This window comes from Equus caballus, chromosome 1, assembly GCF_041296265.1.
Source record: "Equus caballus isolate H_3958 breed thoroughbred chromosome 1, TB-T2T, whole genome shotgun sequence".
NCBI lineage: Eukaryota > Metazoa > Chordata > Mammalia > Perissodactyla > Equidae > Equus > Equus caballus.
In genome coordinates this window covers 96,420,410-96,435,850 of record NC_091684.1, presented here as the reverse complement: position 1 = coordinate 96,435,850, position 15,441 = coordinate 96,420,410, and the positions used below count along the sequence as shown (strand labels likewise).

Genomic DNA, 15,441 nt, shown 5'->3' with positions numbered 1-15,441 from the left:
GTGTATACACAGAAAGGTGACCCGTGGAGGTGGGCAGGGGAGGTTTTATGGAAGGAAGTGATGTCTGAGCTGGGTTTGAGATACACACTGGTGTCTGATAAGTGTCCAGTGCTTTCTCACTGGAAGGCTCCAGGCTAAGGGCTGAAACACACACTTGCTCTCCTCACCCTCATGCGAAGTGGTCTGATGTCAGCAGTGTGACCATTGGGCCAGATTTAGTTTTCAGCAGAAGAGAGAAACTGGGGTCCAGAGTATGTAAATACCTTGCTAGGAGCCAGGAGCCTGGCTCAGGGAAGGCCTCCCAGTTACACCCTTCCTTCTCCAAACCCTCTAGCAAATGCTAGGTAGGAACGCCTGCTCCTGCACACGTCCAACGGAAGGCCAAGTAGCAGACATATCTTTCATATCTCAGTTCAGCTCCTGCCACTTCTGAGTCCCATTCCTCCAGGGAGACAGATGCCTTCCTCAAATGTCATTGAAGAGAGTCAAGGAGAGTTAAGAAGATAACATGTCATTTTCCTGGCACAGAGAAGGGGCCCTAAGACATGACTCATCATCCTCACATCCCTTACTGCCCATCACAAGGTCCTTTAAGGGAGTAGCCCCTTGGCCACCAATCCGCAAGCAGTCTCATGGGGCAGGTGCTGCATAAGTCACTTTAGACATCTTCCCTCGTTGAACCTCAGGGTGACACTATGAGGTTGGCATAAATGGGCAGGGAAAAGATACAGGAGAGAAAAATCTCTACGTGGCGTTGAAGAAGCATCAGAGGAGTGGAGGCAGAGAAGGGTGTTGAGCCAAAGGGAGTGTTTCTAGGATCAAATCTTCCATGGTGAGCAGGAGTGCATCCTAGGGGCATGCAGATGGAAGCCGGCCCACCTGCTGGAGCAGAGGGGCCTGGCTGCCACTCTGCCACTGCTGCCTGGCCACCCTGGCCCCAATCAGCTCCTGTCTACGGGGGAAGCAGGACCGAGGGAGGGCAGGCAAGGCAGGAAGCAACAAGCATTCCAAGCTCCCAGCCTAGTGACGGATGATTCATCCCTCACCCCTCATGTCATCTCCTATTTGTGCAGTTCTCATCTTTATTTCATGAATATTTTATTCTCAGAGCAATGGCTCCACTTCCCCCATAAATCTAGCGAGTGGCTCTTGACTGCGTCTGCGGAGCTTGGCGCATCACCTGCATTGGGTAACTACATAATCGTCTGATTCCTTAGAAAAAAATATGAGCTCAAATCCACATGAATATTAAGGGGTTGAACACACATTACTACTCTTCCTCAAGTAGGTGTCTAAACGCTGAAGACATCCCAGCATAAGCCATTAAACATGACTAGGACGCCACCCAAAGACAGGTTTCTAGCTCTTAAGAAATATGGCCAATGTCCCAAAACGAAGCATTCTAAGATTAACCAGACACTCTCGCCTAATTGCAAATGCTGCTCCATAAAACATGGGCAACCAGTAACACAAAGTAGTCCTAGATGAAATACCATCATTATTTGTTGAAGGTTTTAAAGATATGCTTTTAGGGGCTGGCCTGGTGGCATAGTGGTTGGGTTCCCACGCTCTGCTTTGGTGGCCCAGGGTTCGTGGGTTCGGATCCCAGGTGCTCATGAAGACATGCTGTGGTGGCATCCCACATACAAAGTAGAGGAAGACTGGCATAGATGTTAGCTCAGCAAGAATCTTCCTCACCAAAGAAAAGGAGAACAAATATGCTTTTAAAATCCTGTTGCTTCAACCCCTTTCCTGGTTCCTATTCCCTCTGTGATGAGTCCAAACCCCCTGGCATCTGAGTCCTTCAGAGCAAGGCCCTGCTTCCTACCCCAGCCTCCTCCACCCCCATTTCCTTGCTGATGGTGATGCTCCAGCCTGCAGAGCTCCGGGAGGGGTGGTGGCTTTGTTTACCCCCATGCTGTTCACCCTGCCTGAGGGGAACTTCCAACCTCATCTGTAGCTCTAAGATTTGTACCAATTCTTCAACAGTCAGTTCGAACAAACCCAAGCCCTACAAACTCTTCACTAACTAGTACCCCTACCCTCCATGCCCCACCACACGCTGGCTGGGCTGGGTACCCCTCAGAACTTCCAGGGTACCTCTGCTTGCTTCCAGATGGCTCTGATCAACAGGATGGATTGACATCTCTGCCACATCTACCTATGTGGAGGTAAGCCCCCTGAGGACAGGGGCAGTATTGCTATAGGCAGAGTCATTAAAGGAAGAAGGGGAGAGAGAGAAAAATTTCATTTGAGAATCAGAAACCCATAAAAATAGGAAAAAGATGGAATATTTCCTCTTTTTTTTACTATGTAGCTCTTTTTAGCAACCCAGAAGAGGCTGGAGGAAAGGCAGCTAGTGTGCTTTTCCAACCTGTCTCTTCTCCGGTCCTCGTTCCTATCTAGAAGTAGGTTGGCAGCCCAGGGAAGAAAGTTCCACGTTTTCTAAGCTGAACCAATGTCTTTCATCTTCTCTTGTGCCTGTGATTATGGGCTTATGCAGAAGACAGAAAGGAAGATAGGATGCTAGGTCATCCCTTGGTCTCCTGGTCTTTCTCTGTCTTTCTCTCTTTCATTTTGCCTTCTGTGTCTCTCCAATGATCAATCTGTCTCTCAATCCTTCTCTCTCATACACACACACACATACATGCACACACACACATCATGACAATTCATTCTGTGCTGTCCAGGCTGAACACTGTCACTAAACACTGATGTAGGGGATGTGAAGGGACATGACTGGAAGCAGACAAGGACTTCCAGACCAGAGGAAGGATGGCCTCTCCCAGTACCTGGCTCACAAGACATTTTGGAGGGCTGAGCCTGTGTCCCCTGGGCCCCCATTCTGCCCACACCATCCCAGGACAGCGCAATGCTTGCTCCATGGCAATACGATGCTCCCCAACCTGGAAAACCCCTCCTGCTCCCCTGATCCAGTGGGCATTTGCACAGAAGAAATCAGGCTGCAGACTTAGGCAAAAAACACAACCAAAAACAAACAACAAGGAGAGTGGGAGCCATGTGAGCTGGTCCTCCCTAGTCCTACTGGGGGTGGCTCCAGGGCCACTCCACTCTGGCTGCCCGCTGATTCTTCTGTGCAGATGGACCTGAGTGATAAGCGGATGAAAGGTGTCCTGGCCACAACATAGAAAGAGAGCTGACACGAGTAGCTGTTTGTGGCCCTTCCTTAAAACCACACATCAGAATCATCCACTGGCCCTCCCAGCGACTTCTTTCTAGAAAATTTTCCAGGAGCAGAAGCTTGGGATGGAACCATGAACTGTTCCTTTCAGCGGGTTTTCCTTAAATCTCTACCCTCCTTCTCTCCTGTGGCCCGGGGGTGACAGGAGAGCCACAGAGGCTGTGGGAGACCCAGGTGTTGCATTTCCTTACATGGAAGTATACAGAAAGCACAAGAGGAAGATGGATGTCCCCAGAACATTGCAGACACGCTGAGGCAAACAGCAAGCTCGCTCCAGCAAGAAGTGTGATGACAGAGAGCTCACTGCCTGAAATGAATGAAGAGCATGTCCTCACCACCATCCCTGCCGGGGCCCCATCACAGACTGACCTAGGAGGGTGTGGCTGGCCGGTCTCTCCAGGCTGCAGAGATGGTGGCCACTGCAACGCTGCCTCCTTGGATTTGGTTTGGTTACTTTACTACTTCTTGTTTGAAATGTATCAACATAAGTATAAGTGGAGCTGTGGTTGTACAAGTAGCTGAGGTATATGCAGCACATAGCAACACCCTACAATGGAGTAGCTGGGCTTGGGCCACGATGCCCATGTGTGTGTTTCTGCTGGTAGAGCATCATCACCAAATCACACTCCTGGCCACCCTCCCTTAGAGGAATTGTCTCCAGGGGACCTTGGTGAAGATTGCAAATAAAAAAACAAAATGAGCTTGAAGAAGAGGAAAACCCCAGTGAGAAGGAAGTGTGAAGGCAGAATCAGCTTGCGGTTGGTGCGCACAGGGAGGGAGGTGTGCCCAGAACCTGGAGTCTGGACAGAGCCACAGTGTTCCTTGTGCTGGGGGTGCCCTGGAGGGACATGGGCCAGGCCGGGCCCTGCAAGGAGGAGGGAGAGAGAGAGAGGAAGGGGTGGTAGGAGGAACAGGGGCCAGTCCCCACTCACGCTGGGAGAGCAGGGCCCCATGGCCCTTGGGGAGAAGCCAAAGAGAACCAGGAAGGAATGCAGTCTCCTCTCTTACCCTACAGTTGGTCTCTCCAGGTCAGGGTGGAGGCACATGGGCAGGGCAGGGTGGGGAAGGGCTCTCTGGCGCTGCTCATGCTGTACCCGCTCTATAGATAAATACAGGACTTTAGTGGCCATGGCTGGTGCCTTGGCACTTTGTGCAAGCATGAAAACATCCCTTACATTTGTCCTCTGGCCTTTAAATCAAAATAAAGCAATGACAGCATCCCCCAATATAAAACACTGCAGCATCCAGACCGGTGACTCTGGTAAATACTAACTGGGAGCAAACCGCCCACCGAGTGGCCCAGGGTGACTGTCCTGCCTCTAGGCTTTGGAAAAGAGACACAGGACCCAGGGCACAGACCTCTTTGGGGGTCTCCTGGTGGCACCGGTTGCTGTTCCACCACAACTCCAGGGCGGCCACCAGGCAGGCAAGGAGGAGGCCGATGGCCAGGATGCAGAAGACCCCGGCAAAGCTGTGCAGCTTGAGGGATTTGCCATCAGTCTGGGCACTGGCGTGGCTGCTGAGGTCGCAGCGGCCTGTGTGTGGCCACCACTTCTGCTTGAGCACATCCAGGTCCCCGGTGTCCTGCAGCTCCAGGATCCTGTAAGACACAGTCCAGGTGAGCCGCAGCCACTGACATCATGAACACAGCCAGGGGGGCCCTGGCCCCTTCCCTACTATGCTAGGTCCTCTGCAGACAATGCTGAACCATCACAGCGGCCCTCTGCCTCCCAATCCTTTTCTCCTCCCAATCCGTTCTCCACTCCACAGGAAGAGTACTCTTCCCAAAATACACATTTGGTTTTGTCACTCTCCTCCTCAAAAGCCTCAGTGCCCTCTCCCACCCTGTCCCACTGCCCATGGAAAGAGTTCAAGAGCAGAGCACATAAGGGCCCTTCACATGGGACCCTGGGGCAAGCTCTGAGGATAAAATTAGGGGATACAGAAATGGATGCAGCAGACCCTCAGACTGTGGGCTTAGGATGTCCATGCTTACGAAAATGCTTTCTTTCAAACCTCAATAACTATAGCCTAAGTCTCTCCCACTAGAATTCACCAAATCATTCACTCATTCATTCAACTTGAGGTGAACCTGCATTGGGCCAGGCACGATGTTCAACACTGCTGAGCCCGCAGTCTAGAGACACATACACGAACAGGAAAACAGTTAGAGCAATCAGTGTGCAAACAGAAGTTGTGACCAATACAATGAAAGGAAAGTAGAAGTGCTAAGAATGGCGCACTGGGAGGGTGCCCCAGACCAGAGGGTTCGGGAAGACCGCATCAAGGAGGTGACAGGTAAGCAGAAACCTGAAGGAAAATTCGTCATAAAATAGCTCACACTCGTCTAGCACATGCTGTGTGCCAGGAGGTATCCTAAGTACTTGAAAAATAGTGTTTAATTCTCATGTCACCCCTTTGAGATGGTTATTTCCATCTTCCCATTTTTTACAGAGAAGGGAATTGAGGCACAGAGAGGAGAAATAGCTTACCAAGGTCACCTTGTGCTTGACAAGGATGGCATTCAATGAGGAGGGGTAAGAACCTTCTCAAGACTAGAACCTTGTTTAGAAGTCTTGTCTGGAGTACGTACTTGGCACATCTGAGGGGCTAATATGTGGCCAGTGAGGATGGAGAGCAGTGGGCGAGGAGGAGGACGGTGTGAAACAAAGAAAGCAGAGCAGGCAGAACCCACGAACATGAGCTCTGAGAGGGTATGAGAGGGAGCCAGGATTTTATTCTGCCTGAACCCCCTGCTGCTCCCGTCCTCCCCATGTAGCTGGCTGGATAGCAGTTTTCCTTGTGGCCGTATTTCATGGACTTCCTCTGTAACGCAGTGAGCTGGTGGGAGCTGGTGGTCCCCAGGCTCTTCATATCCAAGCTTTTCCATTGGGGAAGGGGCTCTTTAAGCCTGGTCCATGGTGATCTATTCAGCTGCCAACACCTTCAGTGACCTCTCTGAGCCCCCTGGGTGTGCACAGTTCGAGAACCCCGGTTCTTCGTAGCCACAAGCTCACTGCCATCTGGCCAGTCTCTGCCCTGGACCTGCTTGCAGGCCAGCTATGACCACAGGCTAAGGCTGAGCTCAATTACCATGCAGGGGCTGTGACTGGTGGAGAGGGTGGGTGACAGCCCAGAGGGCATCCCCTGACCCATCAGCTTCATGAGCCCAGCATAGCACAGCCTCCTGCTGGCTGGGAACAGCCTAGCTCAGTGCAAAGAACAGGCTTTGGAGGCACCAGATCTCAGCTGGGTTTCCCCAGGCAAGTGATGCCCCTGCTAACCTCGGCTTCCTTATCTTTGCAACACAGACCCACAATCCCCAGTGGATGAGCAGATCCTTCAAGACAGGGACTCTGGGTTACTCTCGTTTTCCCCAGAGCAAGCACAGTGACCGGCACAACCTGGGCTATCAGTAGACGTCTGCAGCATCAATAAATCTGTGAAAGTATCAGCTGAATCATGAAACTATTCTAAACTAAAATGGACATGGTGAGATGATGAGATAATACCCATTAAGTGCCCACGTTAAGGACACGGATCAGCAAAAAAGGCTTAGAATGTGACTGTGTATGCTGGGTCTTGGTCGTTGAGCGAAACATATATTTATCCATGTATTTGCGTGGCTTGGGGTTGTGCTCGGTATGCTGTTGAGCACCATAAGTCTATGGCATGGCACACCCCATGATTAACTGGGTAGCTGCAGTGTCCCGCTACCTCCACGTGGCTCAGGTCATGTTAAGGAAGCTGCCTGATGTATGTCCACTGGCTCATGCTCACCAGATGTTAATTAAGTCTCTGCCAGCAGGGCTGAGTAAGCTGGGCCTCCAGGCCATTATGGGAACCGCAGGGCTGAATACGCAGGACCCCAGGGCACTTGAGAAGAGCATGGAGACACAGCAGAGCTTTGTGTTCATTGGCACAGATTCTGCTCTGATGGACATCAGCTCAAGCCCAGATGCTGCCATCACTCTAGCTATATTATGAAACCACTCAGCTTTAGCTCTCTCATCTCTGAAATCTGAGATCATAATAAATGCACCTACCTCGCACAATCATTATGACAAAATGAAAGCAGGGAACACATGCACATGTGGACCCCTCAGCTCAAGGTCTGGCAAATCATAAGAGCCCAACAAAAGCTGGTTGATAGCTGCCCAGGCTGATGGCCATATGGACCAAGAGCCCTAACGGTCTGGCATGTACATAGCTGCCCCTTATTGAGACTACAGCAGGGACTGACCATTTTACATTGTTTTAATCCTCATAATGGCCTTCAAAGTAGCTCTTACTATGTTTGGTTTATGTGTTGAAGACCTGAGGTGCAGAATCTAGGTGACCGGCCTACGGTCACACTTGGAAAGTGGCAAAGATGCTCTTCAGGGTTGGGTGGTGCTGACCCGGGAGGCCACGCTCTTTCCAGAACGCCAGGCTGCTAAGTCAGAACTCTGAGGTTCTAGCCTAAGGGATGGCGAGACTCTGGCCCGAGCACAGCTGTGGGGCTGGATGCCCACTCCTCCGCTCATTGCCTGCAGCATTGGGCACGCTCCTGAATTTTGCTGACGCTTCTCTTCTTCCTGCTCCTTATAATTGTATGCATCTTTTATGCCCAATATTATTCCAGGAAGAACGTAAGGAGATTTACCGGGAAACATAGAATAAAAACAAACAAACAAACCAAAAAGAAAATTTAAATATGTAAGCGACAGAGGAAAGATAAAACAAGTCCCAGGCACGAAGTGACTCCCGGCGCGCGGCTAGACTAATGCACACGGTGATAATCTATACTCTTGCTTCTGCGTAAGCTGGAGCAATAATAGCCACTTCCTGAAGCCAGTTGTTCTCTTTCCCAGACAGATATAATTGCAGGTGCTTTCCCTCAGTCAATAGTTGTGGAGCCTGCTACACAGTAGGTGCGCTACAAATGGCTGTTAAGTTGTTAAACACTTATTGAATGCCCACTCTGCATGCCACGGTCCACAAAAGGCTGACAGCACTCAACCACCGCCATACATGCACGTAAATCGTAGCCCATAGATCCTGTCCTCTGCCAAAGCAAGGGAGCATAGCCATATTCAAGGCAACAGCTTAGTTCCCAGGACTAAGGGAAAGAAGGTTACAGCAGTTCCGGATAAGCCTGGGCTCTGTTATTTACACGGGACCCTTTTTCTGTAAATGGTATGGAGCACTGCTTCCTGGACCTACCGCCTTCCTCTTCTGGGGCGTGTCACAGCTAGGGCAGCTCACAGCGCTGTGTGCACCGTACAATGGAGCCTCTTAACCACCCATTGGCAGCAGTGAGTTGGCAATATGAGGTGTGAGTGTTCCCTCAATAGACACCCGTCTGCCCAGGGAGGGGAGGGGAGGTGTTTCCAGCCCAGAAGGGGTGCAGCACAGAGACAGATGACAATCGTGGGAGAGACCAGCACGCCTACTGGGGACATTTACCTACAGTGACAGAGCACATGGCCTTCGGATGGAAGCAAAGAGTAATAAATTACTTCTCGCCAGAATAACAAGGAAACTGGACTTTTGTGTATGGTGACCACTGGGATCATGGAACAGTCCACAGGGTCTCTATTGGGAGACACTTTTAATAAAACTTCACTGTCAGCGAGTGGATAGATAATGCACAGGCCTGTTCCAGGGCAAGCCAGCCTCTCCGAGACCCCATGCCCCAACCTAGTCCGTTGCCTTCTGGAGCCACACAAAGGACATCCAAGTCCTTCTGCACTCAACAAGCCTTATGATATTGGAGGCCAGCAACCACCCCCGTCCCACTCCTCTTCTCCAGGCTGAGCATTCTCAGGTCCTCCTCCCAGCTAGTTTGAGCCCCTGCTTCCCTGACCCCAGTGAGTACCCCAGCCATGAACGGAGCTCGCTCCTGCCTTTAGCGCCTGGATGTTCACCGCAGCAGACTTTCAGGAGATCTCTGAGCAGCGCTAGCGCATAGGGACTCCAAGCTTCCGTCGCTGGGGCCCCTGTGCTTCCGTGAGCACTGTCTTGGGGCACATTAGCTGTCTTGGTGGTGCGGCTGCTGTGTTGGCCCCACGAGCTCCCTTACCATCTGTTCCAGAGAGGAGCTCACAGGTTGATGATCTGCAGAATGTGCTGAGCCTCCCGTCTTGAAAAACCAACTGCCATAAATCTCAACACCACCAACATATTACACATCCTGGAGAGAAGCCATTCTTTCTTCATGCCTTTAATCTGAGTAATTGATAAATCACTTCTCCCCCTTCTCTCCTGTCATCGCTCTCTGCTCCAGGGAGCAAAGGGAGGCACGGAATGTATACATGACTAAATTCTAGAGAAAATCCAAAAGCCTCATGTAATCTAATTAGTTCTATTCCTTTTCCCAGTTTTGAAAATGAACCACTGAATGGATGGGTCACCTGCCCTCCTCTTCAGCCTTTCTCTGATGGGGCGTAGGCTGAGGTGCTCATGATCAGAAGAGCACAATCAACATCTAGGAGGTAGGAGAAGGGAGGTGGGAGGGTTCAGAGAGCCGACAGCAATGTGGGCAAAGCACTGGGGCTCAGGGGACCTGGATTCTCGTCCCAGCTCTGCCAGCAGCTGGCTGAGTGACCCTCAGTGTCAGTTACCCTCTCTGAGCTTCTTGAGGATGTTAAAGGGGTGATCTCTAAGAACTCTTGTCCCTCCAAAAGAATACTCCAAAAGGTACTAGAATGCTTGCTTTAATTAGGCAACTGGAGGTTGCCCCTAAGTCTGGGCACCATGCTGGCCTTTTCACATGGACACTTCTGCCACATTTTGGATTTTGGTAGACCAGGGCTGAGCCTGTCCTTAGAGCTTCCTCTCTGGGCTCTTTGTCTACCAAGATGTCACTCCACACGCATGTGTGAGTATTGGGTTCAAGGCTTAAACTAGGGACCAGGACGACTGTTAGCAGGATGGATAACAGGAAAAGGCACTGAGCTTACTCATGCTCTTTACTTTCACCTTCTCTGGCAAGGCCAGGTCCCCTGGCCAAGGGCTAAGTTAAGCCCCTGCGGCAGAAAATGGGGGTGGGATGATGAGAGAGAATTTTTCTCAGGGAGGCCGGCCAGGTGTCCAGACTGAGCTCTTGGAAACTTGATCATGCCCAAGGGTCCAGAGATCAGGGTCAAGTGCTGGACTGGCATCACCAGGTCACACGGGAGGCTAACCAGGCCTATGTGACCGAGACACACTGTATTCACTTCTGGCAAGGGGTGTCCATGTGCCTTTGCTTAAGCTGGAACATTTCTGTCTACACAGCCCCCCTCCCCACTTGCCCCCCAAAACATATGCTAGGATTCATTACTAGGAAGCTGATCTGGGGAGGATGGGCAGGAGGCAGGTAATTAGCCACTGTCCACTCTCCGCAGTGGAGGGCTGGTCCCTTCCCTACCCAGCAGCCAGCATCAGCCCGTGTGCAGGTGGACGTGGAGATGCCCCTTTGACCCCACTTTTTTTCAAGTCTCCACGTTGACTCTTCCCACTTTGCAGATACGTCTATCTTAAAAAGTGATAATTAGGCCCTTGCCAGATCCAATTAATTATTCCTTTAATTTTAAATTACTGGGCCCATCTGGCTAACTCCTAGTCACCCCTCAGGCCTCAGGTGTCACCTCCTCTGGAAAGTCCTCTCTGGCCCCCTGGGTCTGGTCAGATGCTCTCCTCTACCCTCCTTCTCCCCAAGCACATCCTCCCTGACTCACTTACTGCCCTGCTGGTATCACCTACTCGCAGTAGAGTTTCCACCCAGATCCACGCTTGTATGGGAAGGGACCTTAGGCTTCCTCTTCTTTATCCCAGGACCTGGGCACAGGACTAGTTGGAGATAGGAAGAAGCTGATACATAGTCGGTGCTGAGGAAAATGTGACGAATAAAGTTTGTGTTTGCTCTCATCCCCCACGAGAAGTTAACTCTCCAGCTCCAGTACGGCTGCTGGAGTCACCTCGCTGGCCGTGCCTACCTCTGGGAGAAGAGGTCCCTGTAGGGGCTGCCGTGCTGCAGAGCGATCCCGTAGCCCTTGCTGCTGACGCTGTTGCTGATGACGGTCACAGAGCAGTCGTCATCCGTCAGGGCTGCATACTCCACCACAGCCACATCCCACAGAAAGGCGTAGTTCCCCTTCTTTGCCTAAAAGATCAAAGTCACCGTGAAGTCAGGTGGGCGTGGCCTGCTGTATTAGTTTTGAGTGGCAAGTCATCGCAATGGTGGGATTTGAAGCAGCCCCTTCTGAATGATCCTCCTGCCTATCATCCAGCACAGCAAACTTTCCTCCCACATTTTTGGCTACAAATCCCACCACTGGTTGATGCCACTGATGGTGGTTGGACGGAAAAGGGTGTGATGCTGCCTCAGTAGGCTCTGGTGCAGCACATCTCACAGAAAGAAAGGAGGGGAAGATGAGCTGTAGGTGGGCTCTAAGGCTCGACTCCTGGTCACAGTGGCATAGACCTGTTTCTCAGATTGGTGGACTCATCTTGGAGAACACAGGAAGTCTGACCCCAGGGAATTGAGATTTTCCGATCAGAGATTTAGGAGGAGAATAATAGTCTCCATTTAATATTTCTACCTAGAACTTGACTGAGCCCTGCTTAGGATCAATGTGGGAGATGGCCCTAGGTTCAGCACCCACAAATGGCCAGGACTTAATACCTAAGTCGCAGGCTTGCTCTGCATGAAGGAGACCCAATTAAGGACAGGGTCCTGATTGTTATGATGCCACGCTGGGTTTCTGCCACTTGCCTTTCACTGCCCACAAGAGAGTGTGCACACACATACACAAACACATACATGTGCCCTCAGGCACACACATTTATATGCGCACATATATACATGCATGCACGGGTACACACACATGCACAAACATACATGTGCACGCTCGCGTGTGCACACACACACAACCACACACAGGAGCAGATTTCTCCTGTCAGTGTTTCCATATCAATGCTATAGTTGCAGATTATTTCATCAGGAATTCATCTACAGCCATAGCGGAAGTCTCACACCATCACACTCACCCACAGCAGTCACTCAATTCTATCCTGAGCCATAATTCTGACTTTGCCTAGAGTTTGGGCACTCAGAAGGAATGTGAGTTGCTCTGCTTTTTGGAAGAAGATGCAAACTAGACATTGGCACTTGGCCAGCTTAAAATAGAGCGTAATGCTCTCAACACAGCAAAGTGCCTGGTTTTAATTCTATGGTGAGCACACAGACGCTTCTTTGCCCGTTCCTTTCCTCCTACCACAGCTCATTCAGGATGCTGGAAGACCTCAGTCAGGGCTTGGTGGCATGGCTGAAACATCACAGACAATGATCCGCCAAAGTGGCAAGCTACAAGCTTCGTGGCATTGTCAAGGGCATTGTTCTGGTCTCCTGCCTTTATTCAGTTGAGTCTTCATGTTCATTGACACTTTCCAAAGAGTGCCATAGTGGCTTAGATGAAGCTAGTTAAGATTTCACTTCTTTTGCGACCCTAAGTGTCCTTGGCCCAAAATGGCTCATTTTTTCACCAGAAGTTTTTCATCGGAAGGATTTGTTGGGTAGAGTGTGGCCGCCCCCAGCAGGAATAGGCTGCTCCTAGCCATTCACATAATTTTGCCCAACGACCTTCTAAAAAATGACACACACCTGTGCCACCCATTGGCTTTCACCTCAGGGAGCAACCACATATTACATCAAGCCTCTTACCTCGGCCAAGCCAATTTCAGAAGTCCCAAAGGACTCTGACCCAGGTTGCAAAATTACACACATCTCTCTCCCTCCACATGGGAAGATAACAGTCTTTGAAAGTTTTTCCTGCCGGCAAACATGTTTTCTCATGAAAAGATATAAATTCCCAACCTCTTAGTAACCGAGTTTCTCAGCAAAATGTTGACTTATGACCTAATATTTGGCTTCAGTCCGACTTTGGAGCATTTCACATCCATGCTCACAATTCGACATGACAATCAGACATTGTTCTTTGTACGATTTCAAAAGTGCATGTCATGTTGAAGGAGGAATTAAGATCAGATTTGTTTCTACCTTTCAAGGGATGTTCCAAGAAGGAAAAAGAAATAAGCTGGCCCAGATCGAGTAGAAACTGACTCTGGTGAAGTCCTGGCATGGACACTTCAATGGGGTGCTTGGCTTCCTACAAGTCATAAGCATCTGTGACTCCAGTTTGGGCTGAGTGACAGGTGAGCACAGCTGCATGACGGAAGCTGCATTTACAGTCCTTCTGGCCTAAGCTGAGAAGGCAGGAAGCATATGGAAGGGATGCTGACAATGTCTCAGCCGCACATCCCTGCTATCCAGGAAGGTTGTCAAGGGGAAAGTAGAAGATCTCTTTCTGGAGCTGCTGAATGACCCCAGACACTCAATCTCCCCATTCATAAACAGGGATTAAACTTACTATCTTATGTCTGCTTCAGGAAGCTTGTGGCTGGATCCCTAATTACCTGATAATGCCAGAATGGAGAGGCTGACATGCCACATCTCACACGTGAACCAAATCAGAGGCTCCAACTGCAGGGGACCAAAGTAGATTGTGGAAATATGGAAATATACCAAATCCCCAGCATCCCTCCTCAGCATCCCAGAGCTTCCTAGATCCTCCCCTCTTAGAGCCACGCTGAGTAAAATGCAGAAGCTAAACCTTCCCCGGGCTTCCTAAGTCCATCTGTTTCCAGGAAAACTCTCTGGACCTTGCAGACATCTCCCCAGGCTTCCCAGTGTGTAACAGACCCAGTATAAGACAGGAGGCTTCCTAGGTCTGACCATGCTCTCAGAAACACTCCAGATCCCAACTATAAGAGACCCAAACACCCCAGCCATCATGTTCATGTCCCCTTTATACAGACCCTGTTCTTGCCCCCATGCAGAATGAGCTCAACGCACCCCCCAAAATTCTAAGATGTGCCTCTTCCTTTTCTAGGATCTGAACCGGTTTTCCACATAGCCCCCAATAATTATGTAACCACCTTCTTATCCGGTGCTGCTTGTCCACAAAGTTTGGGTTCTTCATATTTAGGGGATGCTGAATATATCAGAAATCTGCCTCCAGGAGAGCCAAGAATTTCCTCTTTCTCTCCCCTCCTGTGGCAAGCTCATCCTCTTTCTTTCTTGAGTCTGAGCATTTCCCCCATCCTGCTTGAGGCTGAGCCCCTTCTTCTGCACTGAGCCTCAGATCTATTCTCCATATATTCTCCACAGCATTCTTACCCCTCGCCCTCTGCTCTCCAGCCCCTCACCTATGGCAGAGACCCCTCCCTCTCTGAGACATATGCCATTTCCTATTTATATCAACTACTCCTTTCTGTTGAGGATTTTTTTTCCCAGTCTCTTGGGAAAACAGAGTGTTGGCAGGAATCTAGCGTGCCATTGGCTGTTCCTCCCAGAGGGAGAAGGGTGAACCCGGACACCATCCTGTGGCAGCCCGGGAGTCCCTCGGCCAAATGGCACAAGAGATCTTTAGAGTGGGCTGGTTTCCCATTTCCTGTTCATACCAACATTCTTCCTTGTGTCTCCCAGTCCTGTCCATTCCCTACCCCCCAGGTGGCTGCACGGAGTGAAGGAGGATGTTATCTGAGAGCAGGCATGATAGGCAGGGAGCTGTTCACAAATTGTTGATATTTATTTCATTATGCCTAAAAGAAAAAAGTGACACCACAGATTTGCATTCTGCATTAAAACAAGAATAAATATTGTATTTCACCTCTTTAATGGGTTAAATTACCTTTATCTGGTTGGCCCATTTATAATATTAAATGTATTCTGATTTCTAATCACTGATTTATCATGCATCAATGCCTTGGAGAGTGGCTGTTGGAAAATTAGGCCGGAGACAAGGCCGGTTGATTCAGCCAAGCCTCCCACAAGCCCTTAGTGCTACGCAGAGCCTCAGTGGGCATAGAAACCCAGAGAGTCCTTCAGGACTAGCTCTGGCGTCCTAGGATTAGAGCCCAGGATTCCTCCAGGGGCCGTGGGAGGCATTCGCAGATCGTCCAAGAAAGTGGAGGTTTGAAAGTAATATGGTCTAGAAACAAAATTTGATACTTCCACAGTGTTTTTTTTTTTTCTTAATTGATAACATCCAGCATTGGTGAGGTTGTGACAAAATGGGCATGATCTTTCACACAAGAGGCATCACAGAATGACAGGACCCTTTGGGAAGTAATGCAGCAAAACAACATGAACATTTAAAACTGCACATGTCCTTTACCCTAGCAAATTGGGAACTTCACCTCAAAAGTAAATC

At 50.1% G+C, this 15,441-nt stretch overlaps 1 protein-coding gene across 3 annotated transcripts in view; it reads right to left on the bottom strand.

Annotated features, from left to right (window-relative positions):
• The window catches only part of GRID1 (glutamate ionotropic receptor delta type subunit 1), a 670,463-nt gene that overhangs the window by 6,744 nt on the left and 648,278 nt on the right, over nt 1-15,441 (bottom strand). For 2 of the 3 annotated variants that reach the window (XM_023648767.2, XM_070265586.1), the window contains 2 exons: nt 11,164-11,330; nt 4,562-4,802 (listed from right to left, as the gene is read on the bottom strand). In XM_023648767.2, coding sequence (XP_023504535.1) covers nt 4,562-4,802; nt 11,164-11,330 — 408 coding nt within the window. Of the gene's footprint in view, nt 1-4,210; nt 4,302-4,561; nt 4,803-11,163; nt 11,331-15,441 lie in introns of all 3 variants that reach the window. The other variant, XM_023648771.2, reaches the window with a different exon arrangement.